The sequence below is a fragment of the Engraulis encrasicolus genome, chromosome 10 (assembly GCF_034702125.1).
Source record: "Engraulis encrasicolus isolate BLACKSEA-1 chromosome 10, IST_EnEncr_1.0, whole genome shotgun sequence".
In the NCBI taxonomy this organism is placed as follows: Eukaryota; Metazoa; Chordata; class Actinopteri; order Clupeiformes; family Engraulidae; genus Engraulis; species Engraulis encrasicolus.
The window spans coordinates 31691653-31710456 of NC_085866.1; the positions used below are offsets into that span (position 1 = coordinate 31691653).

An 18804-nucleotide genomic window follows, 5' to 3' on the forward strand; every position below is an offset into this window, starting at 1 on the left:
CAACATACTAATTGCAAATGAGAAAAGGGCCTTTCAATTGCGCTTTCGTGACATATTTAATTAAAACTTGTCATCAATGACGTCTTGTGCCATCATCTTCACAAGGCTACAAGCATTTGGGGAGGACGGGAGTTAGGATATTGCCTCACATAATAATAATAATACCTTAGTTTTATATAGCACCTTTCAAAACACCCAAGGTCACTTTACATAGTATCAGTGTAAGTGTGTGTAGGTGTCATGTAGGCGTCATGGAGCCACTAGCAAAAGAAGAGGACAGGAGGTTAGATATTGAAAGGGACACCCTGTTCCCTTGTCAGAGCTCCTGTCTCCATCTTTATTTAGCCCCATTTTGTTTGGTGTACCTTTGTTGTTTTGCTTCTCTAGTTGCGTTGTACAGGAAATCATAAAGCCATGAACATTCCCAATTTAAAAAAGGTCTCCCAACAAGAATAATGGTTTAAGGGATACATTTATTATTCATTTCCCCATTTTTAAAAACAGGCATTATGAGTTACAAATGTATAATATAAAGGTAAATAAATTACCGATAAAAAATTGCAGTCATCAAAACAAACATTCTCTACAAGAACAGATTCACAGTTGAATTATCTGAAACGCTTGCAATCCCATTCACAACAGTGGTCCCACTTTTAAAAATGTCTCCTGGAATAAATATTTAATGTCCACAAATATTGTTGATTTTCTCCTTCAAAAACAGACACCATCCCTGACCCATGTGTAAGATGCAGTACAGCCCAATAAAACACAAACTGACCAAGATAAGCCTCTTTGGTTTCCGTGTGACATTCACTGCAACTATTCAAACATTTGAAACAAGTCATGTGACAACAAAACAAAAAAGTTAAAAGGAAGGAGAAAATATATTCTATATCCATCCATTGAGTTACACATAATTAGCCAAGAGGGTTATAAAAAGATATACATTGGGGCGTTTAGAGTAAAAACATGTTTGGGCAGTGGGGGACAGTTTCAGTGGCCAGATGTAAATAATTTAGCGCGGCTATAATTTATATTCAGTTTATCCACCATGATGTGACAGAGGGAGGAAAAGGGGTTTGTAGAAGAGAGGACGTCCATGCACCACATGTGGACATCTGCAGCACAGTGCCCCCTGCAGGTCACAAGACGAATGGCAACTCTCCTCACTAGCGACATGTTCAGCGAAACAAAGTGTGCCATCATCATGCAAATAACTCCTCACGCACCCCATGAACCCACTCCACAGTCTGGCTAGGCAAGGCCAGGCCATGTCAGCCATTGTGAGGCAACTCACAGGCCCTAGTTTGGATATTAAGGGGAACAGGTGAACCACAACCAATTGAGTTAAAGAGACACTGTACCATTTCTGGAAATAAGCCAATATTACACCTCCTCTTCAATGAAATGATTGAATCTTATGGGTCCAGCTAGCAGAAAGGTAAAACTCAATGACAATTGCTGGCTTGTGACTAGAAGTAGAATCAACAGACAACGAGAATGGCTGAAAGAATAGGAGAATGGTAAAACTCAATTATTTAACTGAAGAAGAGGGGTAAAATAAGCTTATTTCCAGGAATGGTACAGCATCGCTTTGAGAGAAGATAGTGTTTTAAGGTCATTCAGATAATGTGCTTCTTCATAGTGTTACAGGGAAAAAGGGGGATCACATTCAACATTTAGAAAACCCAAGGCTCTCGTCACCCTCCCACCCATTAGTCTAAACAAACAGGTCATCTGAATGGGATTGGGATTGTCATTGGCACATGAGGAAGGGCGTGCATGAATTGTACAACAATGTTCCTCTACATTTAAGAAAATTAGTAGCCCCAAGAAAATCATTCTCCGGCTCAGTCATTCCGGCTCAGTCATTCAGTATTATTATGTACATAAAACTAAAACCCCTTTTCCATTATGTTGAAACAATATAAAAAACACAGAGCATAATTTTAATTTTCAAACCTTTTTTTTTAAAGAATATTTTTTGCAGAATAACGGCACACACTTATGTATTGCACATTTCCACAGAGCTGGTTCAAAAAAGGTTTTGGATATTATTGAGGGCCCAGAGTCCTTCAATGCCTACCATCACATTAAATGTCTGAACATCAAATATAATAATATTGCACTTTGATTCATACAACACAGAGTAAAAAAAGATTTACAGTATTGATATGAATGAATCATCACAGTTAATATGGTCTAAGGCAGTTGGAATTTCCAAACACCTCGACCAGCATCACCTGATACACATTATTTTTTTGTTTTTTCCTCCCCCCTCAGTTTTTTAACCTCAGTTCATTTAGTGTGAAGCTTCGTCTAGACTGAGTGTAGGAGCGTCATAGGAAGAAAAAAAAAACACAAACGAGACATGAACTTCCATGTACATTTACTCATCCAATGCCTTTAAAAAAGCAACTCTCAATGTCTTCCCTACAGTTCATCTGACAGGTGCACTCCCGTGTGACGACTGATGGAAGAATTTCCTTTAAATCATCTCCCTTTAGCAGTGCAACAGTGAGCCTGTGAGTGGAGCAGTAAGCTTCTCTCTCAGGCTCAGGCATGAAGGATGTGTCAGAGGGAAACCTTAGGGTTTGGGTTGGAGTGGGGGTGGGGGTGGGTGCAAGTTGGCCGTACGACAGGGCAAGGGTATAACTTAAGGGGAGAAGCTGTGCCATCCATTAACTTGGAAGAGGAAATGACTCGAGTGCCAGCCTATAAGGATGGGTGGGAGTTGCTTATGGGGTGGCGTTAAGGCACTGGTCCAAGGGCACGTCAACAGATGCTGGGTGCTGCTGCTGCTGTTGTTGCTGCTGCTTGTTGTGGTGTCCGAGGACACTGCAATAGCTTCATGTCTATTTGGGGCTTCAACACTTTGGTCACCGATTCCTTGAAAAAGAAATCCAAGCACCCAAGGGCAGTCATGTCAACCTCTGGCAAAGTGGGCAGGCTGGGGACTGTCCCCATAAGCATGTCTGCTCTGTCAACTCACACCCTCCCAAGTCACTCTTCAATCCCGCCACCCATCCATGTCCATCCATCCACAGACACCCAGTGGCCCTGGCTGTGTTTGGAGCCAAGGAAGTGGTCACCATCAACAAGGGAGATGACACATCTCCAATCCAGTTGGTCAATGTGTAGACCCAATTAGCGTGTCTCACCATATCCAGTAGATCTGATGGGTGCCACTGCCACTCACTGGACCCAGTGGATCTAATGGGCACCCTGAGCTGGACCCAGTGAATATGATGTATGCTTCACACTGGGTTCAGTGGATCTGAGGTGTTCCTCTCAACAAATCCAGTGGATATGATGTTATGCATTTCACCGCAGCAGAATGTGCATCTCACTGGATCCACTTGATCTAATGTGTACCTCTCTCTGGATCCAGCAAATATGATGTGTGCTTTTCAACAAATCCAGCGGATCCAATGGATCTAGTAGATCTGATGCATCTTCACTGGATCCAGTGGATCTGATGTTGGCTCTTCACTGGATCCAGTGGATATGATGTTGGCTATTCAGCGGATTCAGTGGATCTGAGGTGTTCCTCTCAACAAATCCAGTGGATCTGACGTTTGCTCTTCACTGGATCCTGGAGAGGCCGCTGGCCACCAGCAGCTTGAAGGGGATGGTGGAGCGCGAGACAGTCTGCGGCAGCTTGTGGAGACCTAGGGATGAAAAAAAAATGGAAGCAAAACAACAAAAGAACAAAGAAAAACATTACAATCAAGTTAGATCTCTACCTCTGGCATAGCCCATCATAAAACAATGGAGAAATTAAAGAAACTATTCCTGTAAAAAAAAAAAAGAAACCTTTGGTTTTCCAAGAAGGTAGGAGAAAGCTAGTGGGTGCGTGAATGTGGGAACAAAGGGCTGAGGGGGCAGGAGGGGGGGAGAGGGGAGAGGAGGACGGGTCCTGCTGTGCGGTGAGGAGAAGGAGATGCTATCTGCATACAGAGGAGGGGGGTGGGGGGGCTGTAGGTGAGCGAGCGCGCGTGCTGGACAATCGTGCCGGGCTGTGGGCTGTGCTGTGTTTATATTGGAAGGAGGGAGGGGAATTGTGTGTGTGTGTGTGTGTGTGTGTGTGTGTGTGTGTGTGTGTGTGTGTGTGTGTGAGTGCAGGCGAATACATTTGTGTGAACTGGTGCGGGCATTTGTGAATGTGTGCGATTGTGTGTACATGAACATGTAACTATGTACAAATGTGAGTGTTTATTCTCTGTACTGTGTGAGAGCGTGTTTGTGCGCATTCCCAGCTGTATGGTCATGTACCGTATGTGTACACTTGTATGTAAGCTTGTGTGTGAGTGCTCTCGTATGCTGGTGTATAAGTGTGTGTGTGTGCGCATGTGTGTGTGTGTGTGTGTGTGTGTTTGTGCGTGCGTATAAGTGTGTATGTGCGTGTGTGCATGTGTGTATATAAGTGTGTGTGTGGTCATGTGCTGGAGGTCCCTGCCAAATGAAGTCCCCTGGGGAGGGAGTGTTTCAGCTGTTTGGCCCCCGTGGCCCCGGCGACCCTTCCTGAGGGGATTGTGCTCTTTCTATCTGAGGAAGAGAGACCAGCCCATAGGGAAACACGCCGCCCGGCCCGGCCCCGAGCAGGGAACACCACATTCGCTCACTCCTACTGCTGCTGCTGCTGCTGCTGCTTACTGTTGCTAATGTACTGCTGCTGCTGGTACTGTACAGTATGTCTGCCTCAAATCTGCTGACAATGGCCATTGTAGCCACTATATTCCCACACAGATGATAACAAGTCAGTATTGGAGAGTTGTATTCTTGGTTCTAGTTTACATGATTACCTGGCAACGCCTTTGTGCTAGATACAAAAAAAAAGTGTGTTTATGTATTTATAACCCACGGGTAATTTTGACACTTTCCAAAAATGGCACAGTATCGCTTTATTTTGCGCCTCTCCTTGAGTTAAATGATGGAGGTAAAATTTGCACTAAATCAAGTAGGTAGCAGGCTTCACTCAGGTTTCTTGATGACTTTTAAGGGTGCTGTCCCAAATGAATACTTAGAATCAAAGAAAAGGGGCATCAATATTTTCTTCTTTATTTTTGTGCACGGACGCGTTTCGGCGTGTGCCTTTCTCAGTGTGCAACCACAAAACTTGCACTGCCATGCACAGACACAGAGGATGGCTGGGAGTACAGGAGAAAGGTAAGCCTCAATGCCTAGCAATCAACACTGATTTGCAGTGAGATAGGAAAACAGGGTGCAAGTCAAACTGCTTCCTCTCATCCTGTCCCATGTCCTCTGGCCTCTTAACGGGAGGCACAACATAGTCGATTATCCGTTTTTATTCAATACCTTGCAAAACCACATTATAAGAGATCATCATCGAATTTGCAATCGATATGTAGAATGAGGGGAAAGCCCAACATGCCCCAATGTCACTATGTGCAGTTCGGCAATGGGGAATCTTTTGTTTTCTCCGCAGAGGCAGGGCAACATTGAGGTAAGAGGAGAAGAAGATCAGGAACGAATCATCGAGTTAGCAATCGAGATGTAGAATGTGGGAAAGCCCAACAAGCCCCAAAGTCACAATGTGCAGTTTGATGATGGGCAACTTTAATTTTCTCCGCAGAGGCGGGAGGCACAACACCGAGGTAAGAGGACAAGAAGATCAGGAACGGATGGGAGAGATGAGTTGAGCTGAGAGAGATGAGTTTTTTTATATTTTACTTTAAAAGCCCTTCTAGGGACGGGCATTGGAAATTAACCAATGGCTACAAATGCTATGATGCCTTTCTGCTAGGCTACTGTGCAGCCTACATGATGTGTATTTGTCCCTATTCAAATAAACCATCATTGAACTGAACTGAGACGTGATGTGATGTGAGACTGACCGAAGGCTTTGATGAGCTCCCTCTGCAGTGCCCAGGTGAGGGTGTTCATCAGGCAGGCGGAGGTGAGGCCAGCGAACAGCACGTTGTACAGGAACACGATGTGGAAGTTACTCAGCCAGTTGTAGCGGCCAAAGTCCCCCAGCAGGTCAAACCTGGTGATGCCTGGATGAGAGAGAGAGAGGAGTAGAGTAGAGATGCATTACTGATCAAAGGAAGTTAGTTTACACATAATAATACACATTGCATGCACAGATATATGCAATATGTTTGATATGAGTCATGTTTATTATTTGTGTGTTTGTGAGAGAGAGAGAGAGAGAGAGAGAGACAGAGAGAGAGAGAGAGAGAGAGAGAGAGAGAGAGAGAGAGAGAGAGAGAGAGAGAGAGAGAGAGAGAGAGAGAGAGAGAGAGAGAGAGAGAGAGTTTTTGCCATTAAATGTACATTCCACTGAACCCACCAAGCTGCTGTGCACTTTTAAAATTGAAATTAAAAGAACCATTAATACTGCAATTTAGTTTGAGGTTTTTCATTTAGATTTACCAGACTACGAGAACTCAGATTCTACGATGGTGGACTGTGAAATCCTTCTGAAAAAGTAGTGGAAGGTAGGCCATGTCTAAAAATCTGACATTAGCCTAAATATGTTAAGAACATAAACATAATACATATTTTAATGTAACGGGGGTTGTATAAAAAATGTAGGTCTGGGATTAGTGGTGAAATGGACACTGTAGGCTGCAGACCAGATGGGCAGTGCATTAAATGCCTGCACAATATTCTCCACATTAATATGCTGCACATGGTAGCATTGCATGCCCCCTTGTGGTCAATTCACTTCAGTACTTCATTTGTCATTTTTCAATACAATAATATTACAGAACGTTGCATCCATTCATGGAGTTCACAGTCATCAGAGATAACATTTCAAACTCCAGGCTAACATTTCAAATGCATATGAACCTTCAATGCAAATACCATGTGGCTCTTGTACCTTCAGAGCTTAGGGAAAAAAAAAAAAGAGCGAAAACCTTTTGAGTTCAGGCGAGTACAGCAGTGCTGCAGAGATTAAAAGCATGGGGATCATTGACAGAAGTTTAGGGACTTAAAGGTCTTGCAAAATCTATTAAATGTTAATTTTGCCTATGAACTAAAAAAGTGGTCACTTACCAAGTGTGCGTGAAAAGACGGGTAAGGCCGAGCTGAGTACCAACAAAGACACACAGTTCCCAATGATCTGCAAGAAAGCAACAACAGATAACATTCAAAATTTCATAGTTGAATCCACTGTGTGTGTGGTGTGTGTGTGTGTGTGTGTGTGTGTGTGTGTGTGTGTGTGTGTACAACCCTGTGTGAGGGTGGTGTAATGTGTGAGGGTAGTGTCCTGTGTGTGTGTGTGTGTGTGTGTGTGTGTGTGTGTGTGTGTGTGTGTGTGTGTGTGTGTGTGTGTGTGTGTGTGTGTGTGTGTGTGTGTGTGTGGGTGGTGTCCTGTGTGTGTTTGTATGTACCTGTGTGAGGGTGGTGTCCTGTGTGTGTGTGTGTGTACCTGTGTGAGGGTGGTGTCCTGTGTGAGGGTGGTGTCCTGTGTGAGGGTGGTGTCCTGTTTGTGTGTGTGTGTACTAACCTGTGTGAGGGTGGTGTCCTGTGTGAGGGTGGTGTCCTGTGTGAGGGTGGTGTCCTGTGTGAGGGTGGTGTCCTGTTTGTGTGTGTGTGTACTAACCTGTGTGAGGGTGGTGTCCTGTGTGAGGGTGGTGTCCTGTGTGAGGGTGGTGTCCTGTGTGTGTGTGTGTGTGTACTAACCTGTGTGAGGGTGGTGTCCTGTGTGAGGGTGGTGTCCTGTGTGTGTGTGTGTGTACTAACCTGTGTGAGGGTGGTGTCCTGTGTGAGGGTGGTGTCCTGTGTGAGGGTGGTGTCCTGTGTGTGTGTGTGTGTGTACCTGTGTGAGGGTGGTGTCCTGTGTGAGGGTGGTGTCCTGTGTGTGTGTGTGTACCTGTGTGAGGGTGGTGTCCTGTGTGAGGGTGGTGTCCTGTGTGAGGGTGGTGTCCTGTGTGAGGGTGGTGTCCTGTGTGAGGGTGGTGTCCTGTGTGAGGGTGGTGTCCTGTTTGTGTGTGTGTGTACTAACCTGTGTGAGGGTGGTGTCCTGTGTGAGGGTGGTGTCCTGTGTGTGTGTGTGTGTACTAACCTGTGTGAGGGTGGTGTCCTGTGTGAGGGTGGTGTCCTGTGTGAGGGTGGTGTCCTGTTTGTGTGTGTGTGTACTAACCTGTGTGAGGGTGGTGTCCTGTGCGCGGGGCAGCAGGCCTGAGAAGAGAGAGGAGCTGTAGAAGCCCACCACTGATGACACCATCAGGTAGCTATGGCAACAGCAGGTCAAGGACAACTAACAGCAAGACCACACACACTCAGGAGCACAAATGCACACACACACACACCACTCAAGCACATTGTCTACAACTACAAACAGACACACACAGACACACACAGACACACACAGACACACACAGCAAGGCTTCTCTCTCTCACACACACACACACACACACACACTTGATCTTTACACTACTGTTACAGCCCTACCACTCAAAGAACAGCTAACAGGCAAACTGGAGCTGTGCCAATAAAGACCCTGGCTCAGTAGTAAAACAGGTTAAGTTAACCCTAAGGTAGTGATAGTGCCTCAAAAACAACTGTGATGGGAACACCACACCACACCACAGCCATAACAGCAACAAATACAGGGTCGCCGGGACATGCAGGCGTGCAAACACATAGCCGCTGGTGCTGCAGAGATGACAGCAGCCTTATATAACATTTACACCGTTTTACCGTCAATTAAGTGCAGAAAAGGCCCTGCCGTGGCCTAATGGTAGGGCACTGGTTTACTACGCCGGCGACCCAGGTTCGATTCCGGCCTGGGTCATTTACCGAATCCTTCCCCATCTCTCTCTCCCCGCTCATTTCCTGTCCCTCTGTAACTGTCCTGTCACAATAAAAGGTATAAAAAGCCCCAAAAAATTATCTTTAAAAAAAGAAACCTCTACCTTAAGCCATACCACACCAAAGCTATGACAGTAACAAACACAAGGTGGCCAGGAAGACATGCAGGCGTGCTACAGTGTTAGCAGCACCAGCTGCTATATGTGTCCAGAGATAACAGCAGCATTATATAACATTTATTTACACAGTTTTACAGTCAATTAGGAGAAGGAAAAGCCTCTAACCTTACACCACATGGAGTCAGGTGTCCAGCTTTTTCAAGGGCACATCAGCATGAATTCTGGAAATGAACTACTATTCACAAATGCTATCTTTTTTAATACACCATTGCCCTTTTTCTACATGAAAAGGAGATCTCCATGGTCTGCCATTTTGATTTTTTAGCAGCAAAATGTACTGTACTTACTCATAAATATTAGTTTATTACTTTGAAAGTGTGCTGCCTATTGTCAAATTTGATCTTTTCATGAATACTCACAATGAGCAGCATAGTTGCAATACCTACTCTGGCCACCATCTTACATAGTGCCCCTTTAAGGGTAATGGGTAATTCCACACAATGACAAATGGATAGAAGTGAGTGAATGAGAAATATCCTTCCCTCTTCCCCCATAACTAGGTGACGTGAACATGACACAGCCCCCATATACTGCTCCCCAAGCACCTTTGTGATGGGTTAAACGCAGAGGTTAGATGTTGACATGTGTTGACATGTGCGATCACAATGACAAATGAGAATGACATTCCCTGAAGGGTAAGGACGGTCACATACACACACTTGCATGCTCATACACAGCCTCCTGATAATGCCTAACTGAACCGAAGGGCAAGGATTCAGTACACACACACACACACCTGATAATGCCTAACTGAACCGAAGGGCAAGGATTCAGTACACACACACACACACACCTGATAATGCTTAACTGAACCGAAGGGCAAGGATTCAGTACACACACACACACACACAGAAGTGAGGGCAACTGGAGGATACAGTATGAGCACCACCTCCACTGCTGCTCCCAGAGAACCGAATATGGAGATGGAGGCCAAGCCTAGCCGAGGGTTCTGGAGGAGAGAGAGGGAGAGAGAGAGAGAGAGAGAGAGAGAGAGAGAGAGAGAGAGAGAGAGAGAGAGAGAGAGAGAGAGAGAGAGAGAGAGAGAGACAGAGAGAGAGACAGACAGAGAGAGAGACAGAGAGAGAGAGAGAGAGAGAGAGAGAACAAAATAAGAGGTTAGCGTTCACACTGATGTTACATACAACCGAGACAAAAAGACCTTTTCTTTAGTCCCCTTCATTCCTATATAGTACAGCTATGGTTGCAAAGTGAAAGGCAAGCAACGCAACACATTCCTGAGTGAATCTGATGATGCTGGAAGCGATAGGGGTTATTTGCGTTAAATAAATAAATGGAAACAAGTGGAGCGACTTTTAAAAAGTTTCAATGCATCACATTTGTGCATCATCAATGTACAGTAGTACGGCGTAACATCTACCGATTTGAAAATGATCGGCCATAGAATGCGAGTCATCCAGGGGGCGCTGTGGCGCAGCTCATTGAGGCACTCGTCCATAAATGGGATTGAACCTAGGTCCCCCTGAGTGTGCGACTCTCATGTCCCAACCCTACCCCATCTCTCTCTCTCCCCCGCTAGTTTCCTGTCACACTTTTCACCATCTGTCATAAGGCAAAAAAGCCCTAAAAATATGCAAAAATAATGACAGCCATCCGTAATGCACCCCCCCCCCCCCATCCACCTCTTTTCACAAGTAGAACTGTGATTCAACCTTGAGCAGCGTGCACAGAGACACCCACAACAGATATGCTGTCGTCAATATCAGACGGCTAAACCGCAAAAAGAACACTAACAATTTCATCACGCCAACTCATTTATCAAGCCAAATTGATCCCTCTCTTTTAAAGTAAACAGTGTGTGCGTTTGTGTTTGTGTACTTAGAGAAAAAAAACCCTGCTATGGATCAGACCTTGAAGCAAAGGCTTATACATTCCCTTGTCTCCCACCCCCACTGCCACAGTGTAGAGAGAAGCAAGCTGTGTGGTGAGATTCCACAGTTAAGCAGCTGAGGTCAGAGCAGGGTCAACTGAGTTGCTGAAGAGATGTGAATCATTGGCCTTGTGTAGGCAGGCAGAGTGGGTAAGCCCACTGAAGAACGCTGAAGTTTGAAGTTTAAACAAGCGTGTGTTTATGGACTTCTTTCTTTGATCCCTTTGAGTGGGAAAAATCCTGATTAATGCATTAGCGAATCAAACTGTACACAGTGAACCAGAGGCACATGGCAGTATGTATACATGGTAGTGCGCCTAGCTGCACCAATACAGTAAAGTAGAGTTAGGGCATCTCAGTAGCAAAAGCGCTGTGAACCCCACAGGCACACTGCTTAGTATGGGGGTGTGTGGGTAGTCCCTACACTGAGAAATGCATGCGTGCGTCATAGCTGTACGACTGTGTCGTGGGCTGAGCGTGCCTGTGTGTGTCCAAATCCAGACTCAGCACTGAATCTGCTCAAGTTAGTATATCCACTGCATTTCTTTCTCCTCATCTCATGTTTAATTTTTTCAGTATGGACTTGAGTTTCAAAAGGTACTTCTAAATAAAGTGTACTATTATTGTTATTGAGCCAGGCTCTCTGCAGTCATATACAGGACTTAAAGGATAACTTCTGCCAATTTCGACATGCAGTTGTGATGCTCACACTAACCTGGACTTGTTAGTACCTGAGTTTTTTTTTTTCTTCTTCAGCCTTTTCCGAGATCCTGGTCATTGTAATGGGGGCAGGCATTTGTTAACGTTTAAAAAACACCTTGATTTATTCCCAATAACATCCAAAAGGTTATGCAACATCATCAGACAACAAGCAAAGAGCGATACCTTTTGGGGTAGTGTTTGGAGTAGGCCTATGTTAAGACGTTTTTTTTAATGTGAACAAAGTCTGCCCCCATTAGAATAGCTCAGATCTTGGAAAGGGCGGAGTAAAAAAAAAAATGCAGCATCACCGGGTACTGACAAGTCAAGGGTAGAGTGAGCAATACAACAGCATATTGCAATTGGCAGAAGTTATCCTTTAAGCCTGTGCCCATATAGACAAGCGTGTATGATGATGTCGTTGGCTACTGACCTCCATTCCTCTGGGCATGGCTCTCTCATCAAACAGCAGCTCCAGGACATGGAAGCACACCACCAGCACACACACCATCTAGAAGAGGAGAGCAGAAGGCAACATGATACACCGCCAGCACACACACCATCTAGAAGAGGAGAGCAGAAGGCAACATGATACACCGCCAGCACACACACCATCTAAAAAGGAGAGCAGAAGGCAACATGACATGGAAGCACACCACCAGCACACACACCATCTAGGAGGAATGTAGAAGGTTAAATGACGTGAGAATCGCTCAGCCCCTTTGCAAAGTGTAATCATAGTTGTAGCACTATTGCACCTTCTGTAATAGACATAATGGACATGGACACCCGGACGCCTACTACTACAGGGCTTGACATTGGCACCTGCCAAACGGGCAAATGCTGGTAAAACTTGGCTGTGGCAAGTAATAATGTCAGTGTCACTAGCCACTAGCTTATTCCTTGGTATGACATATCAGAGAAGGCTATATTCTGCTGTTTACCACAGTGTGCATAAAATGTTTAAGGAAATACTCAGTTACTTAATGTCTATTTGTTTGATTTATTTCCATGTACAAAGCTATCCACTCATCATCTTGCTTTAGCAGTTTCTGGAGGTTTGATGTACAGCATCATAATTAAGAAAAAAAAACAATCACATTTGTGGCTAGTAGAATAGCTGAATGGCTAGTGACTCGGGAAAACCACTAGGGTAAGGAAGAACAGCACAACGATGAGCTCCCTTTCTAATCCATTTTTGTTCTTCCTTACCCTACATGAACTTAACGCTTTGACCCTGCACCAGGCTAAAAGGAATTGGATGTGCGTGACCTCTGACTGGGATTCGGAAAAACCACTAGCCACAGTGGCTGGTGAATGAAAAATTCAATGCCAAGCCCTGAAACAGATATATATAACAGAGATGCAGAGGCACGCACACACACACGCGCACGCGCACGCGCACACTACCTACCGTGAGGGCGAGCAGCAGGAGCATGGCCAGTGGGTAGGCCAAGTTACGTTGCCATGGAGATGCCCTTCGGCGCATTTCTGTGGGAGAGGAAAGAAAAGTATCGATGATGACGCATGAGGACACTGAACTCACTTCAACTCATCTCTGGGAGTGTGGGCAGGTAAAAAAAAAGAAAAGGTGATCCTAACCTAGAGAAATGCGCTGAGCTTGAACGTTGAGAAACTGCTCCTTGATGGACTCCATGTTGAGATAGCAAGAGGGATTACCTAAGGGGACACAGACAAAAAACAACAAGAGTTATTTAAGACGGGTCACATAGGGTGCAAGCAGGATGGAAGGCATAGAGAGAGAGAGAGAGAGAGAGAGAGAGAGAGAGAGAGAGAGAGAGAGAGAGAGAGAGAGAGAGAGAGAGAGAGAGAGAGAGAGAGAGAACTAGTCAAAAGGAGGCGAGACGAGGACAGCAGGGGGAGTGAGTCAAGAGACGACGGAGTGAAGAGGACTCAAAGGGGGGTGAGAAGAACACTCATATGCCCCACATGTGGACAAGTGGGATGAGATCACTAAGGAGAATAGCAGCTGTGCTGTAGCGATGAGGGAGAGCAGAGCGTAGGCACAAAACTATGGCATCCCGCTCCATGGGTTCTTTCTTTTTTTAAAAAGGTACACTATGCAGGAAATGGACAAAAAGGTACTGTAACTATGTTGCTCATTGAAACAGGGTTGCCTATTGCAAAATTTGATCTTTTCATGAAAGTTAACTAATAATAATATTTTCTAGTATGATACAAGTACAGTCATTTTCGCAGCTAAAAATGGCTATTTCTGGAAATTCAAGTGGTAAGTATTCATGAAAAAGGTAACATTAGTGAATGGGTTGCATGGATTCTGGAAATAAACAACTAACAATCTTACACAGTGTACCTTTAAAACAATTTTTTGGGGGTCTTTTTAGACTTCATTGGACAGGACAATATGAGAGGTAGACAGGAAGCGAATGGTGAGAGAGACGGGGAAGGGCCGGCAAAGGACCTGGGCCGGGAATCCAACCCGGGTCGGCCGCATGACAGGCGAGTGCCCCACCGGTTGGCCACGGCAGGGCCCCATGGGTTCTTCTTAATATCCTAACTCCCGTCCTGCCTTGCACCCTTGCCTGCTTGTGGCCTCATGATGACGTCACTGACGACAGAAGTGCGCTTTTGTGAAATATTGAAATTATTTCAATATCTAACAAAAGCGCAATTCTAATGTCATTTTCTCATTTGCAATCGGGATAATGAATAAAGAATAGTCCCCCAAAAGTTGCTGTGGCTAGGCTGACAGCGAGGAAACTTTTTTGTTTTCTCCACGGGGCGTCAGCATAATGTGAGGCCACAAGCACAGGCAGAAGAGACAGGAGTCTGCATACTCGAAAGAACCCCTTTAGTGATCAAGTGATCAAGAACCCCTTGAGTGACCTGAATTCACCCCACATCCTCTCCCACTGCACCTCCTTCATAATCCTCCCTTCTTCCCACGGCCAACTTCATCTGCCCACTCTCGTCCCTCTCAAAGCACACACACACAGGCGCGCGCGCACAACCCTCTCTTCACACAGCCATCACTGTATAACCACGCTCCCCCCTCCCCCCAAGCCACCTCCATCAGCCCACTCTCATCCCTCTCCAAGCGTGCACGTACACTTCACCCTTCCCTCTCCACAGCCATCACTGTATAGCCACGCTTTCCCCAACCCTCCCAAGCCACTTCCTTCAACCCACCCTCATCCCCTCCACAACCCAATCCCTCTCCAAGCATGCACACTTCACCCTTCTCACTGTATAGCCACTCCTGCCCCAACCCCCTCAGCCTCAGCCCCCAACTCACTCTTCAGCTTCCTGCGTAGAGAGGCCTCCTCCAGCACCGCACAGCTCATCGTGTCCTCCACATTCTCCAGGAGCTGCAAACAAACACAAACACACAGACACACACACTCGTATATGAGTCACACATTAAAATCTAGAGGAGAAATGCATTGTGGGTGGATTGTGCTAGCAGGAGGGACGCCTCTTAAGTGCGTCCTTGAAGCGAGGGGAAGGATTTTGCAGAGTTGTGGAAGGAGTTCACAGAGTTTGTGATACGTCTCAGAGTGTGTGGTATGCCTTGGAGAATGAGCTGTGAGTCATGTGTCTCTCTCCGAGTGTGTAGTGTATGTGATGTGTCTTTCAGATTGTGTAACAAATAATGTGTCTCTTTGAATTTGTGTGGTGTGTGTTTCTGTGTGTGGTGTGTGTTTCTCTGTGTGTAGAGTGTATGTTGAGTTTCTGTGTTAGGAATGTAGTGTGTGGTGAGAGTGTTTCTGTGTGTGGAGTGTGAGGTGTGTATTTCTGTGTGGTGCGTGTTTTGGAGCGTGTGTGTGTGTGTGTGTGTGTGTCGTGTGTGTGTGCGTTTGGGAGTGTATGGTGTGCTTTTCTGTGTGTGTAGTGTGTAGTGTGTATGTGTGTGTGTGTGTGTGTGGAGTCCATGTCCTGTTCTCACCCGGGGCTTCACCAGTAGGCTGCCAGTGATGCTGAACATCTTCGACATGCCAAAAGGGGTAAACACTACACAGATAAAAAAAGACGACGTGCTTAGTTAGAGACACATGATTGAAAAAGATGCTGCAATAATGTAATTTTTATACAGTGGTCATAGAAATGTTGTGGGCCCTTGTAGTGATATGTAATGAGTCTGTCAAAGCATTACTTTGTGTCACTTACTCAAACATGCACACATCTAGAATCAAGTACAGCAACACTTAATGGGGAAACCAAATCACCTTGAAACAGCAGTAATGCCTCTAAGTGTGTGTGTGTGTGTGTGTGTGTGTGTGTGTGTGTGTGTGTGTGTGTGTGTGTGTGTGTGTGTGTGTGTGTGTGTGTGTGTACGTGTACACTTACACAAGAGCAGTAGCACTCCAAACAGTGAGATGCCAGAGTAGAGATAGGGCAGGTAGTATTCCCACAGGTCTGGAAACAGGACACAAACAACCCACTTAAAGTTAAATAACCACATCGATGTACTCTTATTGGTTAATCCATATCAGACACAAACACTGTTGTCATTGAAGGCAATGTTCAGTAACGGTGAGACAAACACAAAAGGTGTCAATAAATCCCATCTAAAAATCAATTTCTCACATTATGTAGTCTAGTCCCTGCACCTTCTGTCTTTGTAGAGGAACATAAGTTGTCACTGGGCTGGGTGCTATAGGAGGACTTTAGTCTTGTTACCAGATAATCGGCTAATCTGAATTATTTGCCTGATAGTATACCAATAGGCCTACTATTTTTTTTGTCAAGAATATGACTGGCAAAGGACAGCATGCATAGCAGTGCAGAGAGGTAGTGAATTCATAAACAAAAAGTAGTTGTCAAGATTGTGCATAGAATACGTGGTTACTTGAAAAGGACTGGGGGGGGGTCTATACTGTGTGGTAGTGGGGGGCTGTGTTACACAGTAAATGTTGCGGTGTTAATTCAACACTTAAAGAGTTAATTTAAGTCCAAATGATGTCAAATCAACTCTCTAAGTGTTAAATGAGCACTGCAGAATTTACTGTGTAGGTCTATACTGTGTGGTAGTGGGGGACTATGTGGGGTCTATATTGTACTATAGTGTGTGGTGCTCACCGTAGAGGCTCTCCCTGGCTCTGGGGCTGTGGTGCAGCAGTGCGGAGGCCACCCACACCATGCCCAGCACCAGCAGACTCAGCAGTAGCAGCATCACCGCCGTCTCATACACACGCGACATCACACCCTGAAAGGAGAGTAGAGTAGGAAATGAAGGTGTCTGTCAGCTTACATAAATGCACGAATACAAAAAAATACACAAAGACCTAATAAACATTATTGCAGTACTGCACACTGCAGTAAACACATAGCACACACTTAAATACAACAATCAGCCGTTCACATACGCACGCACGCACATGCACACCCACAAGCACGCACGCACGCAGCAAAAGTTCTGGTAGAACAGCGTGTTGCACGCACACACAAATAACCCCACACACATAAGTTTATTAGGACACTACAGAGATCCAAGCATTGACACATGGATGGAAGTCCATAGGCAGCTGGGTAGCTATACCCACATTGGTTGTGCTTTACACATGCTGATTGATAGAGGTTTGGATTGTTTCTCAACACTTCAGTGCAGCAAAATTGACTATATATGGTAGCCATGACGTCTTATCTACTACTATAACAACAAAGGCCGAGCGGACTCACATAAACACCCACAAATGCCGTCAGAAACATTTTATACAGATGATCCGATAGATCCCGTTTCTGACAGCTTCACCTTACATAACTTAAGGTGTTTGTCTTGATGATTTTTTGCAATAAAGGAAGACCGCAAGGACGAAACGTCATCATGCCAATGAATGAATAAAGAGAAAAAAAAGAAGACAAAAACCAAAAAGGACTGTGCGAACCTTGTTTTTAAAAAAGGACTGTGCCCAAGGCAAGCAAAGCCACAAGTGTTTTTTTTAAATGAAAATATGAAGTTACCTTTTTAGAGCCTGCGAAGCCCTCGGACTCCAGGAAGAAGTAGGCGAAGGGCATGAGGAAGACCAGGGAGAGGTTGGAGAGCAGGAACACCAGATTCCACAGGCCTGAGCACATGGGGAAAAAAAAACACACACACTATTTTCCAGACTGCCACACCATTTTTGGACAAGCAAAAATGCCATCGACATGACTTAAACTAGGCCATTTTATGAGATTACATTGGGGTCAGTCGATAACAAGCATCTGGATCTACTGGGAGTGATCCGTTCTGTCCACAAGGGGGCACATGTGTGCACAGGCATACCTCCATCAGTCAACAGGACACCCCCCACCCCCGACTACTACCAATAGGTTCCATAAGACGGGAGGAGCCCCAAAAAGCTAACCAACAGGTTTCATAAGAGGGGAGGTGGCCCCAAAAAGTTAACTTCTACCAAGAGAGAAACCTTTTACAAAAAAAAGAACAAATTTGTTTTTCCATTGCTATGTCATGTATATATTTGTATGTGGGGCTCTCTCTGCAGGTTAATACAGCGGTGCTGATTTCGAGGGAATGTTTTGCATAGCCTGCCTGCTTGCCTGCCTTGGGGTCAAGCCAGCAGCTTAAGGCATTTTACACACAAAAATCTTAATCCTGCGCTGCCAGGTGAACCAAACCTGAAATTCTGCCAACTGCAGCACATAGTTCAGCTGCCACCACTAAACATACATTACCATTAACTAAAGGGCCTCAGAAACGGGTTCACTTTATGTAATGACTTGAAAAGGGGGCAAAGTATCAGCATGCATGGGTGTGCACATGTGCCATTTAAATGTTATCCGTTCTGAACAGTAGTAAACAAAAATGCGCAAAGAAATGTTTGTGGTGATTACCACACCATGGAAGCCGCTGAGAAATGCTACTATTGGTTGTCGGAAAAGAGAAGTGGAACGTGTGAGTGATAACCCATGATGTGTGAGTGATACTAGTTGTAAGGAGAGTGTGTGTGTGTGTGTGTGCGTGTGTGCACAGACTGCACACAGTAGGCTACGTCCGTTTTCTGTGGTGGCTGTTATGCCGAGGATGAGGGGCATGCCGCTGAGTCACTACATTTAGTAGCTGTGGAGGGGAAGATTAGATTATACTTTATACTTTATTATCATGCAAGCATGAAAATTGTCTTTGGTCTCACAGGGTAAAAAACAGACAGACAGACAGACAGACAGACAGACAGACAGACAGACAGACAGACAGACAGACAGACACAGACAGAAAACACACATACAAATGCATCCACCCCCCCTCCAGCCACCCCTCCCAGCACACA

At 45.2% G+C, this 18804-nt stretch overlaps 1 protein-coding gene across 3 annotated transcripts in view; it reads right to left on the bottom strand.

Annotated features, from left to right (window-relative positions):
• Window positions 1-453: 453 nt before the first annotated feature.
• The window catches only part of lmbr1l (limb development membrane protein 1-like), a 34247-nt gene continuing 15896 nt past the window's right edge, over window positions 454-18804 (bottom strand). For all 3 annotated transcript variants that reach the window (XM_063208644.1, XM_063208645.1, XM_063208646.1), the window contains 13 exons: window positions 17498-17601; window positions 16616-16742; window positions 15884-15952; window positions 15483-15547; window positions 14832-14904; window positions 13157-13234; window positions 12969-13045; window positions 11988-12065; window positions 9843-9916; window positions 8117-8207; window positions 7027-7093; window positions 5859-6020; window positions 454-3671 (listed from right to left, as the gene is read on the bottom strand). In XM_063208644.1, coding sequence (XP_063064714.1) covers window positions 3586-3671; window positions 5859-6020; window positions 7027-7093; window positions 8117-8207; window positions 9843-9916; window positions 11988-12065; window positions 12969-13045; window positions 13157-13234; window positions 14832-14904; window positions 15483-15547; window positions 15884-15952; window positions 16616-16742; window positions 17498-17601 — 1151 coding nt within the window. In that variant the 3' untranslated portion in view covers window positions 454-3585. The remainder of the gene's footprint in view (window positions 3672-5858; window positions 6021-7026; window positions 7094-8116; window positions 8208-9842; window positions 9917-11987; window positions 12066-12968; window positions 13046-13156; window positions 13235-14831; window positions 14905-15482; window positions 15548-15883; window positions 15953-16615; window positions 16743-17497; window positions 17602-18804) is intronic.